General features: G+C 36.1%; 1 protein-coding gene across 6 annotated transcripts in view; it reads right to left on the reverse strand.

Moving 5' to 3' along the window:
* The window catches only part of CCDC178 (coiled-coil domain containing 178), a 394601-nt gene that overhangs the window by 327225 nt on the left and 49657 nt on the right, over positions 1–17719 (reverse strand). For all 6 annotated transcript variants that reach the window (XM_023647620.2, XM_023647619.2, XM_023647621.2 and 3 more), the window contains one exon: positions 15050–15189. In XM_023647620.2, coding sequence (XP_023503388.1) covers positions 15050–15189 — 140 coding nt within the window. The remainder of the gene's footprint in view (positions 1–15049; positions 15190–17719) is intronic.

Raw genomic sequence — 17719 nt, forward strand, 5'->3', positions numbered from 1 at the left:
AGAGAGAAATTAAATAAAGCCTAGATAACTTGGAGAATCCCACATAGACACAAACAGGTGGGTGAGGAAAAACAAAGGCAGATTCATCTACGAGTGCAATGTTCTAAGGTGCTGCAAACTCAGCATAAGCTTATTTAGGCCAAGTAGAGGCCCTCGACTTTCTTGCCTCACATGTTACTTCTCATTGACAAAGAGCCCCAGTAAAAAGTTTTATATATGGGGTAAATGCCTTTGATGCAAGCAGACTCTGATAGCTGCCAAAAAGCAAAGAAATAAAAACAGGAACTAAAAACCCCCAAAAACTTGTGGTAGCAACCAGTAATCAGTCTGATTCATCATGTATAAATACAAATAACAAAAAGAGAGTATACAAATATTTGAGGAAAGATTAGAGCATGGAAAATAAGAAAATTTACTTCAGATGCATCAGAAATACTGGAATGAACAAAAGTGAATATAATAATAAATTCAAGGCATGTATCTCTTTTTCTCCAAAATATTTAAAAATAGAAAAATAAAATTTAGTTTAAGAATATCATTATCCAAATATGAAATAGACTAAAATAAGTAATCATTTTAGTACCCATGTATAGATGCGAGAATTTAGTTTATTATAGATTTACATTTCAAATCAATGGAAATAAACAATTCAATGCATGATATAGAGATAATTTGAGTAATTTTTTGGAGAAGATAAAATGTCATATCTGCTTTATTCCATAAATAAACTTCAGATGGTTGGAGGAGCTAAATGAAAAGTAAATTAGAAATGATAAAACATTTTAATAATCTTGATATGAGGAAGATTTTTTTAAACAATACAAAAATCCCAGAATTTATCAGGTAACAGATTGGTTTACATATAAATTTCCTTAAGACAAAACTACTATAAATAAGTTAAAAGAGTGGTACAAGCAGAAGAAAAATTGCAACTAACATAAAATACAGCAAAGATATAAATATGTAAAAAGTAACAAACAATACAAGAAAAAAAACTGGGAAAACTACATAAACAACAACTACAGAAAACTAAATGCAAATGGGCAGAAAGCATCATAAAAGGTGCTCTAATTATATGTGCTAATTGATCTCCATATTTATATATTTATCTATATCTATGTACATGTACACACAATTATGTACACACAGACGTATATTAAGTGAATACTATATAGATTGATATGCTACAGAATCAATAGTTTAACATTATAGCTTTCATCAATTTGTGCTTCTCCTCCATTACCTCCAACTTAGTTCTCTCCTCTAAACAGGTTTTGGTGTTTGCTACACTGCTGGAATTTTCTTGTGCTGATAGTATAAAAGATTTGATGGAATCTGAAAAACTCCCAAGGAGACTAAATTCATCTACATAATAAAAACCTGATGAACACAATTGTTTGAAACCCCATTGGGTTTTTTCATGTAAAAAAAAGCTTATCCTTAAATTTATATGTACCAAGAATAGCCAAAGAAGTCTAAAGAAGAAAAAAAATATCGGATATTAAAATATATTATGAAGCATGCAAATTAGTGAAATGAGGTATTGTAATAGAGAGGTAAAATTAACCAGTGGAATGAAGGAACCAGAAATAGATCAATCATATATGAAAACTTGATATATGATAGATGTGGTATAGCTGATGTCTAAGAAATAACTGGATTTTCCAATAAAATTGATGTTGACAAAAATAATTTTCCATATTTTTAAAAATGAAGGTAGCCTATTCCATTCTTACACACAAAAAACCAGTTTCACAATGTTAGAAGTTAAATCTCAAGTGAAAATCTTCAAAATTTTAGAAGAAACAAAGGAAAAACTTTGTACGACCCTTCAGTATGGAAAGACTTGTTAAACAAGATGCAAAACACTTAAAGGGAAAATGATAAATTTAAGTACATTAAAATTAAGAACTTTTTTTACTAAAAAATATCATAAAGTAAAAAAAGTCAAACTGAGAGAATATGTTTAAAACATATATAACAAACTAAAGATAATAATTTGTTCCTACAAGTCAATAAGAAAATACAAATAAACCCAAAAGAAAATGAGCAGAAGATAAACAGGCAGAGAAGAGAAGGAACATTCGATGAATATATTAATACATTCTAAACTAATTAATAATCAGGAAAAAGCTATCCCTTGGTTTTGCTAACTCAGAGTCCTGCAAGTATAGAAAGCTCCCATCAGGCTGATTTAAATGAAGAAGCCATTTGAAGTGGAAGCATCACAAGAAAGCCAAGTGGAGATTGGTTGAGGCACGTTAATGAACTGGAACATAATTATCCAAAAAACTTCAAGTTCTCAACAAATGAGTAATGCTTAATCATTTGTTTTCAGTTTGATCCTCCTTATAGTGCAATAGAAAACGATGTTTTCATAATGATAAAAATAGGTTACCTAAATTTTTAGAAATAGAATTAAATTTGGTATAAGGAAACATTTTAGGATAATATACCAAAACTATACCCTAGCAACATTTTTGTAGAAGTAAATGATGAAACAATAAAAAACATATATTTTAATTGGTCTTTGATCTGATGTGAGGAGGCAAAATTTCAGGTACCTATTATTCAGATAACCAAGACACTTAAATGGTTAACATAGGAGAGGCCTATTAAACCAGAGAAAACTTGAGCTTTATATTCATAACTGCCTATCTGAAATATTTAGACAAGTTTTAGAAATCTCCCAAAGTCATTTTAAAGTATTTTTAATAAAATTCTTATTATAATTAAGCTTACAATTTCACTTATAGCCATAAAAATTTGAGATATTTAGAAACATTGATTATAATTTAGAACATAATCAATTTTATCCAACTGACCACAAAATCCTATGCATTTCTTATCTGTCTCCTTCAAAGAGCAAAGAGAAAGAAAGGTCAGGGGGACTAAGCATGTCAAATTGGACATACTTTAAGAAATTATCACACTATAGGGGAAATGAAACACAACTCCTAACCACATTGCCCACAAACTCCTGCTTGATACATATAACATTCTCATTGATCTGGTTCTTTTTATTGGAAATTATTACCAAACACTTTAAATATTTAAATGCTATGTAAAGTTTTGAAACAAAGTATTCATAAAACCTATTTTCCACTCTAAAAAATAAGAAAAAATTAACTTCATGTTAGGAATCTCCTTTTGTATTGTATAACATTTATAGATATGGAGTACTAGTACTGAATACTATTTCCCACAACTGTGACCTACTTTCATCTAGAAAGAATACTCATACGCTTGAATTTACAGTCCATTTGGGGTTTCCTATCGCAATCCTATTCAAAGGTCCAAATCATCCTGAAAACATAGCCAATATTTATCAAACAATATGCCAAATTCGAGAATTTTTAGGAACAAGTACATCCTTCCCATCTTTTAAAGATTTTATTTTTTTCCTTTTTCTCCCCAAAGCCACCAGGTACATAGTTGTATGTTCTTCATTGTGGGTCCTACTAGTTGTGGCATGTGGGACGCTGCCTCAGCGTTTTTTGATGAGCACTGCCACGTCCGCGCCCAGGATTTGAACCAATGAAACCCTGGGCTGCCTGCAGCGGAGCATGCGAACTTAACCACTCGGCCACGGGGCCAGCCCCATCCTTCCCATGTTTTAAAAAGCAACCTCATGCAAAACCTGACATAATTTAAAAAATTTTTCCTGAATCTATTCATTCAAAACTATTTACTTAATGCTTATAATCTGTCAAGTTCTGGTAGGTACTGTGGTTAATGGTGGTTTATATAGAGACTCTTACTTCCAAGATCTTACAATCCTGTGGAAGAGAGACAGACATAAAGAAACAACTTAAATACAATGTGCTAACTGTCACAGTAAAGGTCAGTGAAGCGTCACATGAACTTTCAAGGGAAGACAGTTACACTAAACTCGGGAGGGCAAAGATGGTTTTGTGGGAAGAAGTGAGGTTTAAACAGAGATAAGAGAGGAGCTGCATGGGTTAAGGCGCAGAGGTAAGAGAGTGAAAGCTAGAGCAGAGCATATGAAGGGGCAGGAAGCTTAAGAAAAAATAGTATTTTATAAAGAGAATTTTAAGTCATGCCAAGGACTGCGAACTAATCATTGTGGCAAGAAAGATTCAGAGAAGAGTTTTAAGCAGATTATTGGCAATAATATATTTAGAAAGAGAAGGTTTATGGCCTGTTTTATGGAGGATGAAAGGGATAAGAAAATGACAAGATAAGAGGAAGCAGTGAAAGGGCTCTTAACAGTAGCCCAGGCAAGAATGAGAATGGCCTGAATGAAGATAATACAGCATGGGAAGAACGAATTGTTTGGATTGGAGACACATTCCAGATATGGAGTCAAAACAAATTAGTAATTGTATATAAACTCTAGTACCTATATCTGAGAGCACAGAACGAAGAAGAATGCCTAGTTCAATTTTGTATATTTTGAATTTGAGATGCTTCAAGGACATCTATAAAAAGGTGTCCAGTAGCCATTGGGTTTATGGGTCTCAGAAAAAAAGTGAAATCTGAGCTGGAAATTTCAATTTGGTATAAGCATGTAGTATATGAACAACATAAATTCACATAGGATCATCCAAGGGAGAGTAGAGTGAGAAGAGGACATCCTGGGGAGCACCAGTATTTCTTCTAACTGCCAGAGGAAATAATAGCCTGCCATGAAGACTGAAAGGGGTACCCACCAAAGTAGGATGAGAGTCTGTAGAGAGTCATGTTACAAGGGAAAAAAAACCCATAGGAAGATGATTTTTCCAGAAGGAGACGTGGTCAATAGTTTCATTTCCAACAATATACAATGGAAATGTGGAATTTTCCATTTTCTTCACTTACTTTAATTTGTATGCACATGTGCCTGTATATTTCAGTGTTGTATTCAACAATGCATCAGTTATTGCTATATAATAAACTACTTGTAAACTTAGTGACTAAAAACAATCCCCAATTTATTTGCTTGTAATTCTGTGGGTCACCAGTGTAAGCTGGGCTCAGCTGGGTATTTTGTTTTCTTAAATTGAGGTGACATTGGTTTCTAACATTACATAAAATTCAGGTCTATGTGATTATATTTCAACTTCTGTATAGACTGCATCATGTTCACCATCGAAAGTCTAGTTGCCATCTGTCATCGTACACATGTGCCTCTTTACCCCTTTCACCCAGCTGGGTGGTTTTTCAGTCTTGTTTGAGGTAACACATGTGGCCTCAAATTAACATAGTAGTCTGGCATCTTGACTCAAGATGGCCTCTCTCACAAGTCTGGTGGTTTGCAGTGGCTGTAGATTGGGTCTCTCTCTCTACTTGGACACTCATCCTCAAGGAGGCTAGATTAGGCTTCTTTACACGGGGAACTTACAACAGCAAGAGGGTGAAAGCAGACGCTTCAAGGCCTCTTGAGACTTTGCTTAGAAGTTGTATGACATTTCTTCTGATACCCCTGTTGTTCAAAACAAGCCACAAAGCCAGTCTATGTTTAAGAGTTAGGAGAAGAGGCTCTGCCTGTTAATGGAAGAAGGTATAAAGGAGGAGGGTAGCCATGTTTAATCCACCACTATCTTCCCTTTGACTCAAAGGATATACATGACTTCTGTATGCAAAATGGATCAAAGACCTAAATATAAGTGCTAAAACCATAAAACCCACGTAAGATAGGGGTAAAGCATCATGACCTGGGACTTTGCAATGAATTCTTATATATGACACCAAAAGTGTGAACAACAAAAGAAAACAAAGGATACTCTGAACTTAATGAATATTAAAACCTTTTGTGCATCAAGGGACATTATCAAGAAAGGGAAAGACAACCTACATAATGGGAAAAAAATGTCTGTAAATCACATATCTGATTAGGGACTAGTATCCAAAATATATAAAAAACTCTTACAACTCAATAACGAAAATAATGGAGCTATGAAAAACAATTTGGTGGTTCCTCAAAAAGCTAAACATAGAAGTACCATATGACAAAGCAGTTTTACCGCTGGGTAAAATATACTCAAAAGAATTGAAAACAGGTACTCAAACAAATCCTTGTACATGAAGGTTCATAGCAGCCCTATTTACAATGGACAAAAGGTGGAAATAACCCAAACGCCCATCAACAGATGGACAGAAAAACAAATTGTTGTATATACATACAATGCTATATTATTCAGTCACAAAAAGGAATGAAGTACTCTCACATGGTGCAATGTGGATGAACCTTGTGGGGACCTGAAATTGGCCACCCCAAGATATGTCTCTTTGGCATCAGGATTATTTGAGGCTGATTGCTTTTGATAAACTGGGACAGGGAAGGAGGCTCTGAGGAATGGAACTTGCCCCTTGTTAGGACTCATTTACGTTTGTAAGGTAAATCTCTATCTGTAAAGGTGCCTCCCTCTCTGTACCAGGAAGAAGAAAGGAGATGACCTTCTCTCTAAAAACTCTTAATCAATACCAAAGGCAAGGACTTAAAATCTGCATTTTATTGTGCTAGTCTGGTAACCTCCTGTAACTAACTTCCCTCTCCCTCCCAACGTTGGCATTTCTTTAAGGATTAAGCATCTTTCCTTAGGCTAGGAACTGATTGCTGCTCACCTGTGACCACCCAGCTCAAGACAATAGACTTGCCTCCTGCTACGCCCTCTGAGACAGCAGACCCACTACCTGCTGCGTCCATCAAGCAATGTGCCAACAGGGCAATCTTGTGACTATCGTGGGAGGGACATTTCAATCACAGGTGAAACACCCTGTTTGGGGGTATATAACCACTATGTGCACCACTTCTTCGGTGCCCTTTCTTCCTTTGGGAATAAAGCCCCCAGGCCATGGTTCCTCATAAAGCTTTGTTTAATTTTCTCTTGCTATTCTGTCTCATGTGAATTTAATTCGTTCTCCAGCCAGACGAACCCCCATTTGGGAAGAGGAAATGTCTTCCTCCCCTACAACCTCAAAATGCCAGGCTCGTAAGAGAAGCCAGACACAAAAGATCACATACTCTATGATTCCATTCATACAAAAAGTCCAGAATAGGTAAATCCATAGAAGTAGAAAGCAGATTGTGGTTGCCAGGCCAGGGTAGAGAAGTGAATGGGGATTAATTCCTTCATGTGTATGGGGTTTTATTTTGGAGTGGTGAAAATGTTCTGGAACTAGATATCAGTGGTGACTGTGCAACACTGTGAATGTACTAAATGCCACTCAGTTATTCACTTTAAAATGGTTAATTTTAGATTATGTGACTTTCATCTCAATAAAAAAAAGCCTGAGGAAATTATAATAAAGTCTGGACTTTAGTTAGTAATACTGTATCAATATTGATTCATTGATTATATACATTTGTTATACCATACTATACTATACTAATGTAAGATATTAAAATAGCAAAAACTTGGTCCAGAGTATATATGAAATCTTGTATTATCATCCACATTTCTAAGTCTCAAATGGTTCTAAACTAAAGTTTATTTAACAAAAACCAATACTATTTAGGAGAACATAAGAAATTATTACCTAATTAAAAGAAAGAAAATGATGTTAAAGGGAAAAAAACGAATATGACTGTGGCTTTTGAGTCATGGAGTTAAACCCAATCAAATTAATATGAAACTCCAAAGTTTGTATGGGGATTGTAACATTTTGAACTAAAAAACAAGGGACAGTTCAAAACGCAAAGAAACTTCTGAGCTTCCAACTTATTATGGCAGAGTTGTGGACTGAATTGTGCCCCCACCCACCCAAATTCTTATGTTGAAGCCCTACTCTCCAGTGTGACTGTATTTAGAGATAGGGCCTTTAAGAAGATAAAGTTAAATGAGGTGATAAGAGTGGGGTCCAAATCCAATAAGGCTGGTGTTCTTATGAGAAGAGGAAGAGACACCAGAGCTCTCTCTCACCATGTGGGCGCAGAGGAAAGGCCGTGTGAGGACACAGCGTGAAGACGGCCGTCTACAAGCCAAGAAGACAACTCTCAACAGAAACCACCCCCTGACGACACTTCGATCTTGAATTTCTAGCCTCCAGAACCGTGAGAAAATAAATTTCTGTTGTTTAAGACCCCCAGTCTGCAATGTTTTGTTACGGCAGTGGGAACATACTAACACAGGAAACAGTCTGAGATAGCTACTCACATCTATTTCTTACGGAAATGAAAGCACTTCTTAGAGCCAAGAGCTCAGAAAATAGAGCAAAAAGAAGGAAAACAACAAATTAAGAAACTGTTCCCAGGGAGCAACTGAGTTCTAATCAAGAAATAGTTCCTGGTCCCAGATTTGGTAGACCTAACACCACGCGCTCTCAAAAATTTCAGAATTTTATGCATTACTGAAAGCCATGTGCCTTTCATTCCCCCTTTTTTTGAATAAGAGTGTTTATTGTGATGGTTCTGCCCCTGTTTCAGCAGTGTATGCTGAGTGTGCAGAAGCAGTATTTAACTTGTCATTTTCACTCACAGATCACTGGGTCAAAAGAAGCTGCACCCAAGGAACTTCATCGGCATCAGATCCGTTGCAGAAAATGTAATCATGGACTTCTGCAGGATTCCATAATGAAATAATACTTTTCGGGAGAAGGTGATTATAGGCTGCATTTGGATGGGTTGTTAATCATGTTGCCAATGGACTACCTGATAGACTGCCAGATAAATTACCCCCAAAGAGCCATGTCTCATGGTATTCACATCTTATCTAATACCCTACCACATTAACAGTAGAATTGACTTTGTGCTTTGCTTTGGCCAGTGAGACATCAGCAAACATGACATAAGCAAAGCTTTGTTTAGCACTTGCCCATTGAGGTTTGTCCTCTTGGAACACTCTCCCTGCCACCAGACATGTGAGCAAGGCCATCTTCATTACTATTCCCAGTTGAGTTAGCAGATGTGTGCATCACACGATTGGCCCCAGGCAAAAGCCAGCAAAATTGCCCAGCTGAGCCCAGAACAAACTGCTCAATGGTAACAAAATAAATGCTTATTCTAGCCACAGAATTTTAGCGTGTGTGTGTGGGAGTGGGAATAGATAACAACAACAACAACAAAATAATGGTTACTCTTCTGAAAGTATTTTTATTAGAATAATGGTGACAAAATCCAGAATGCAATGAATAAATGAGTAATTGGGAGGTGAGGAATCAGAGATACTAAATTTAGGCAACTCTTTTCAGATGCTAAGTGGAACGGGAAGAGAAAGAGAAAAGGGATATATTTAAAGGTATGTATAGGATAAAAACATTTTTCTTGAAAACAAGAGAAATCAATATTTTAAATGTTGAGAGGAGTGAGTTAAGAAAAAAGGAGATTTGGAAGACAGAACACCTGATGGAGCAAGAGCCTCGCAAAAGCAGAAGATGGAAAGCAGGTGAAGGGAGTAGCCATGGATTGGTGGGGGGAGGAAGTCTTCTATGGAAGGACAAAAGGAATAATGTTTGTGGAATTTAAGGATGTTCATAGGTGGGATAACAGGAGTTTGAGGTATTTCTGTTATTATCATATCTCCTATTTTCTTTGGGAAGTCAGAGACAAATGAGTAGTGAGGTGGAAGATTTGGAGGCTTAAACAAAGCAGGGGACTGGAGTAGCCACCACAGAACACTAGAGAAAGTTCTGGTTGACAAACAGAATAATTTCAGAGTGGTATTAAAGGTCTCATTGAGTTTGGAGACCATGAATGCATAATATCTCGTTTGGATTATTGTGTAATGTTCTCCAGCACTATTCAGCAATGTAGGTGCAGGATGGAGATAGCAGCCCATCAGAGAGTAGGATAAAGAAGTAAAAGACCGTGAAGCCAGCCCAGTGGTGCAGTGGTTAAGTGTGCATGTTCCTCTTCTGTGGCCCAGGGTTCGCTGGTTCGAATCCCGGGTGCGGACATGTCACCCCTTGGCACGCCATGCTGTGGTAGGCGTCCCACATATAAAGTAGAGGAAGATGGGCACAGATGTTAACTCAGGGCCAGTCTTCCTCAGCAAAAAGAGGATTGGCAGCAGTTAGCTCAGGGCTAATCTTCCTCAAAAAAATAAAAAGTAATAAATAAATAAAAAGAAGTAAAAGATCAAATAGACCAATTGGTGAGTGTTTTAAGAGATAAACTGACTAGGAAAGGAAGCAAAGAAAAATGGAGATGATAGAATGGGAAATAGTGGATATGTCAGAATTGGAACTGTCCTTAAGTTTCAAATGTGATAGAATAGAATTAAGAGAATGAGAAAACTCAAAAATATTGGAGATTAAGTAGAGTCAGATGATTAAATATTAGGTTTCAGAATTAAAAACGGATGTGAAACAGTATAAGCAAAGCAGTTTTCTGATTAGAATCATAAGCATTTCATGTTTTCTGGTCTCCATAGCTGACACACGCTAGGGCTAGATAACATACCAAAGTGGTAAAGGGCACGCTCTTAGTTGGCTAATACACCTGGTCTGGATGCTGGCTCTACAATTGACTGTGTGATCTTGGGAGAAGTCAGCCTTTGAAGTCATTTTCTTCATTTGTAACAGGGGATAATGGCAGTTTCTACCTCACAAGGTTTTGATATGGATTCAATAAAATCATGCATATTAAGTGTTTAATACAGCCTACGCTATATAGTAAGAACTTGATAAACATAGCTTTATTATCATTGTTATTGATATTATTTTTGTGCCATATATTCTGTACAATATAGTATTTGTAGAATATAGTATTTTAAAGAATGATTTCTATATACTTTCTCTCTATGCCATTCTTTTAAATCATGGTAGCATCTTAATAACTTATATTGATTAAATGAAGAGGAAAATTTCAGTTCAGTAGAGATCATCCCAAATTAAATAAAACCATCTCTAGTCCAGGAAGTCTACGAGAATGAGGTGGAAGAAAGATAAAACAAAAGCTTTTATTTGTATGAGAAGTTATCCAGGCGATTAGTTCCATCCTTTTGTAATGTTTTCTCATTCTTTGCAAAAACAAAATGTAGAGAAAATGTTCATAGCAAATCTACTCTGAAGAATTCTCCTTTCAAGATTCAGCATTGCAATTAAACTGCTGTAAGGGGATGGACAAGCTTATGGAAGACGCATCTTTGCTAATCACGGGCTCTATAGAATTCATTGTGACTACAATGGAAAGCACTGTGACACAATGGGCAAGCCAACTATAACGGCTGATCTGAAAAGACTGATCTTTCGTTCACCTAATGCATTCCATACCCAAAGTAGATGATGACTTTACAATTACTTATAGAGCTTTATCTAATAAAAGATTCAGATTAACCTGATTATAAAAAAAATAAGCATCATCCCAAAAAGAAACCCCACACTCATCAGCAGTCGCCTCTAGCCCTAGGAAATCCCCAATCTGCTTTCTGTCTCTATAGACTTGCCTGTCTCAGATATGTCACATAAATGGGATCATATAATATGTGGTCTTTCGTGATTATGGTAATGGTTACACAACTCTGTAAATACACTAAAAACCATTGAATTGTACACGTTAAATGGCAAACTTTATGATATGTAAATTATCTCAATAAAGCTGTTTTAAAAAATCAAACAGCGTATAGAGAAACACAGTTGACAATCTAGACAAAAGTGAAACTGCTGCAAATTAAAAGAAGAGGAAAAACTGCTGGCCTAGAGAGGGCATCACTTTCTTCCTCCCTGTGCTTGGCCCCATCCCAATCCCACCATAAATGCACTCCTTGCAGTCTCCAGTAAAAATTCAACCTCAGTGGGGGGAAACATCACTATGGATTGAACAAATTCAAAGTCAAGAACATTATTTCAGCTAAATTTTCGGATTTGCGGGCCTCAGCAGGACAGACTAAAATAAGGCTGTACTTGGGCAAACACTCTCTTCTCTTTTGCTGGCTGATGGACACTTCATGGACCAGACTGTCCTCATCATTGCACCAGGCTTTTTCAACAATTGGAGTAATAAAACATGAGATTTGGGGAATTTAGAGAAAGAATTATTAATCAGTTGCCTGCGTTGACTCCTAACCCTAAAATCCAGAGGAATCAGGTAATCTGCAAGTCAAAATAAAGTTTACGTGGTGCAACTCCTTATGGGATTACAATGGAATTTGGGGCAGAGGCTCCAGCTGGTAATCACCAAGTTGTTTTCCTCTGCCTTGCTTTGCTCTCTGCAGACATAATCACCCTGGGAACTGGTGGAGCAGTAAACCCTGTTGTTCCCCAGCACTAAAGAGGTACAAGACAGTCCTGGGGATTATAGGCAATGACTGAATAAAATTGGAAAATGTTAGTCTGTTCTCAAAGGTACCATCAGTTGATAGCTTTTATTGGGTAAAACGTTTTTAAGTGGTAAAAACGTTGAGAAGAAGTGTCCTTTTCGTTCAGGTATTTCTGGAATTATTAAAATGCACCCAGACATACGCTTACAAAAATTTAGTATTTTCTGCAGGAAGATTATTCATTTTAAATATTTATTACACAAGTAACCCACTTTATTTGAACCTAGGTTTTATGCTTAGGTTAACTAATTCTTAATTATGATCTATAGGAAAATATCATACATAACTTACCATAAAAATCCATATGTGTTTATCTTTTTGGAAATAATAGATCCTATTAGCTTTTGTTTACAAAAATTCACAAGCTATTTTTGAAAGATTTCTCTCAAATCTTGCTTCCTTAATTTTTATTTTTGAAGAAAGACTATGAATGTAAAGTTGTCTAACTAATATTACCAAAAATTCATTTTTCCAAATCATAATGGGAACTTCTTTTCTCATTTTAGTAGGTTAGTCAGAAAAAAAAAATCATCTTTAAAGAAGATAGGTGGCTACTCCAGTCCCAAAATATTAACTCAAATGTAGGTAACTAAGTGTCCGATCAATAGTTGTGGTGACCTAAACAAAAATCCAGCATAAGAAACATAAATAAATAAACTCTATTTACCACTTCAACACTAGCAAATTAACTACCAAATATATAGTTAATAAGAAAATGGAATAACTTTTTTTTAATTTCAGAAAATAGAAAGTCTACAACAGGTCTTGAATTTTTTTTTAAAAAAGGTTATGAGCATTTATTTCACAATGAATCTTTCACATAAAGTTTATATGTATATCATGTTTATTTACTTGTAAACATATTATTATCATTATTACAGCTTTTTTCTAGAAGTGTATATATCTGACATTGTTATTTTGCATGCTTCATGTTGTCAAAATGCCAAGTAACACTCTACGTTAACGAGAATTAAGGCCTGCTTTTGCCCGTTAGGGTCATAAAAGAGAGGCTGAAATGGGCTTTGGAGTCAGAAGGAACTCAGCTCAAATTCCAAGTGTAATGCTTACTACCCTCAACAGTAAAGGAGGATTCCTGTAAAGGACAAATACAGAAATATGCATTTGTTAAGTGCCTGGAAAATAGTCGCTATTTGGTAAGTAGTAGCTCTTACTATATTGGGTGGATAGTAAGATGTATCTATGCAAGAAAGTTTCTGCTCCAGGTTCTCATTTATTGTTTCACTCAACAGCCGTTTACTGAGCGCCTAGTATGTATTAGGCTCTGAACCAGGAACCAGAGGACAGTCTAAGCAAGTCGCCCTGGTGCTTGTCTCCTTAGAGCTTTTCTACTTATTCAGTTGGCTCAATTACATAATATATTAACATAATGAAGGCTCTGTTTTCAGTTGTTCTGAAGATAAGCTGTAAAATAGCTTGTTCTGTGAATAATTTTACCTAAACCAATCTTTTAATTGGCCCATTGTCCATAGTATTCAGCAGTTTACCCATTGCTCAGACCCGAGGGGGACTGGGTAAAGAACATGGGCTTTAACAACAGCGTGCTCAAATCCCAAGTCTGCTTTGTGACCTCGAACAGTTTCTGAGCTATTTTAAATTATCATTTCCCCATCTATCAATTAGATATAACAATAACCATTCAACAATAGTCTTGAGGTCTAAAGAGAAATAACATAGTAAAACATGGTGTCTGATTTATATTAGGTTTTTAATAAATAATAACCATTATAATTGTTTATTAAAACACCCATGAATCTATTTTCATCATTTTTAACAACATGACTAACTGTTAATTGATGTGTACAGCATATCATATCAATAAATATTAATTCTCTTCTATGTACTTATACTCTTCAAGGCCCAGGGCACCACCAGACCTGTGACCTGCAAAGCTATCCTGAAGGGGTAGTCTGATTTCAAGCAACAAAGAAGCAACAGATGTAATGATAATAATATAGAGTGATATAAATAATATTACAGAAATAACAACAGCTAATATATACTAAGTGTATCTCATATGCTGGCACTTCAACATAGTACCTCCATTCCCATCCAAGGTCACAGAATGTGTGGCCCTAGAGCCTGCAATCTTAACTACCGCACTCCAGTGCGGCTCGAAGGAGAGAACACCCTGGACCAAGCATCGTCAGTAACTTATCAGAATTTTTTCAGAGCCGGATCTAGTAACAGTGGTGGAGGAAGACAGATAGCACAGGTCTCTGGCAAACTTATCTTCCTGATTGAGCAGTCTAATTGTCCATTAATTGCTCAGAAATATAATCTTAATAAAAGGTTTGAAGAAGTTTTTATCATTCCTAAATCAACCTTTGAAAATAATTGAAAGTTACACTGATTTCGAGATTGAATTCCCTTCAGAATAATAAAGGCATACTTGAACAGGTTAAAAAGACAAAGAAAGAAGCATTATACCCTATTAAATATTTCTTTAGAACAAAATAACTCATTAAAAGGGCACTCTGTCCTTTTATACGCCAATTTACTCATCTAATCATCTAATCAGTTTACTGTCCTTAAAAAGGATGTAAATACTATTTAATTTACTAGTCAAGTTGGCTTATGGAAATTACGACTTCGCTTGATTGCCTCTGGATAAAGAACAAACAAGTAGGAAAAAAACGAATAAGGTCGTTTCACCCTTCTGAAGTGAGACTATCAAAAACATGTCTAGATTAGTAAATTATGGAACTGAGCAAAGATTCCACAAAGTATTCCAAGGACCATTAAAAAATAACTCCCTGGGTTCTTTAAGTTACAGACCCTTACAGACTCTACAAACTTACAAAAATGTTAGCATTTTAAATGTCATTTACCTGTTTCAAATGCTCCTGTATTTTCGACTCCACATCTTCAATGTGTGAAATCATTTTGTTGACACATGGTGCTGGGATGTTTACTAAAGCACAGCTGTGACGTCGACATGGGTAGCTAAAGTAAATGCCTTTATTCACCCCTAAAGATAAAGCAGCCAGAGGAAGTGAGTTAGCAGCTATATGCAGAGTAGGAAATGTTGATGTTCAGAATTGCAAAAAGTATTCTGCTTTATTAATACTAATCCTCAAACTTTCTTTAATAAACAGATTGATAAATATGTCAGAGAACTATAGAATGAAACTTCAAAAAATCTAAAACCTAAAATAATCATTTATGACTTAAAATGGAACAAATAAAAATGAACCTAAGAAGCAAGAATAAAACTTCAAGTAAAGTTAAAAAGTTAAACTGTTCCACAGCATCGTTATCTAACTATTGAAAAAAATAATAACAAAAAAGGCAGAAAACTAGTTAATCCATTTGTCTCTAAATAGATCTTAAATCACTTAAAAAATGACTTTGAAATATATTTTAAATTCTCCCTTCAAAGAGATTCCACATCTTCCCATGTAAATAACATCCAACCACTCAAGCATCAAAGAAGTTCTTCCTTCAATCCAGCATGAGTTTCTCTTGCTGAAAAAAATGAAAGCAGGTTCCCTTCATCCTCATAATAACCTCATTTTCTACCTTCCATTTCTGAAAATTGGAGTCTCCTGCGCAGAGTGATTGATGTTCTCACTGTAGCATTCAAGTTGTACTCATCAGAAAATCCACTCAGTCCGATGTGCCTCAGTGATTCTAATCCTTGGCATGTCCTGAATCAACTGAAGGTTGCAGAAGCACAGCAAAGTTGTCCATGAAACTCTACTGAAGTGCTTACTTGCATTCCTTTGGCCTCTAAGAACCCTATTGGGCTGGATTATAGGTTCAATCACGGATCTTAAATGCAAGACACAAATAGGCTCAGTGCCTCAATGAGAATGGTGTATTGTCCTCATTTCAGTTGACCTTGAGGCACTTAGAAGTAATGCTGTTGCCTTCAGGCTAGATCTTTTGTTTCAACATTAACCCATAGAGATGGTAAATATTTCAGATATTTTCATTTAAACTGCAATCTTTTAAGTATCTTTTAAATGAAGTCTCATAATATCCTCCTACAAAAACACAATCTTTGTGAAAATGGCATATTTGTTTCATTTACAAATAAAAGCATTTACTCTAGCTCATACATATCTAACGTTTTTTTGGGAACTAAAAATATTAGCCAAACGTGGGACTATGCTAAGTATTTTTGATGTCACATTTTATTTAATCTTCATAACAATCTTATAAAACGGATTATCTTGATTTCATATACGAGGAAACCAAGGCTTAGACAAGCTTTCCAATGTGTCCAGCTCCACGGAGTTAGTAGCTGTGAGAGCCAGGACTTCCACTATATCTCCCTGGCTATTGATTGTAAGCTATACAATGAAGGTTGTTTTTATTTTTTTTTTTAACTGGCAAAATAAAGAGAGGCAGTCCTAAAAATATATTCCAGGGCATCTCAAGTGTTTCACACATCACTTGTTTTTGAAGTTTGAATATTCCTTCAGTCTCTTCAAAATCTACAATTTCATTTATTTTTGGCTTCCCTTAAGGAATCACAGGTCTCCCTACTACTATGCCTGCCCACTTCCTACAGCTATTATCCTATACTAAATTTTGCTTTAACTAATAATTTTTTTCAAATGAGCAATCTATACTAGCAGCCACAATATCCTCATATCTTGACTGATGAGGATCAAGAGTGCCCCAGGGAAAGAAGCCCAAGGTGTCCTGTCCTACTGATCTGTATCATCCTCCGGGAAGCATAGGAGGTCCTGACTTAATCCAATCTGATTCTTATCTAAAGTTATAGGACCACCCAATAACCAGACCCCACCCGCACTGATACCATTTTAACAACTTTTTCATGATCTTTCCTTTGTCTGGTAAAGAAATAACTCACATATTCATGTCTTATAAATTTAGCCCTGCCCTCAAACCATTGCAGCTCTTACTGCCCATCGGTCCTGTCCCCATGCCTGCAGCTCTTTACTGCCCATGGGTCCTGTCCCCATGCCTGCAGCTCTTATTGTCTATGGGTCCTGTCCCCATGCCTGCAGCTCTTATTGTCTTTTGGTCCTGTCCCCATGCCTGCAGCTCTTTACTGCCCATGGGTCCTGTCCCCATGCCTGCAGCTCTTACTGCCCATGGGTCCTGTCCCCATGCCTGCAGCTCTTATTGTCTTTTGGTCTTTTCCCCATGCCTGCAGCTCTTTACTGCCCATGGGCCCTGTCCCCATGCTACTCCATGTTATTCTCTGAATAAAAGAGCACTACTGCCAGAACTTGAGAGTCTAAGAAATCTTTCTTTTGACTCCTTGACTCACCGAGCCTGCATCATTGATCTCTTCTTCAAATTGCAATTTCTAGGCGCATATTAACATTCTTCTTACATGGCTCCTTCACTATGAGGAACTCTTGAATCTTTCAGACATTTGAGTGCATCTATGGCACTTTCTATTTGTCTTTATTAGAACTCGCATTGCACTTAGCTGTATCACACGTATCTGTTTCCCCATCTATCTTCCCCATGAAGTTTTGCATTTTTTATGGAAAGAAACTATGTTTAGCCTTAAAAAA

This window comes from Equus caballus, chromosome 8 (genome assembly GCF_041296265.1).
Source record: "Equus caballus isolate H_3958 breed thoroughbred chromosome 8, TB-T2T, whole genome shotgun sequence".
NCBI classification, from domain to species: Eukaryota; Metazoa; Chordata; class Mammalia; order Perissodactyla; family Equidae; genus Equus; species Equus caballus.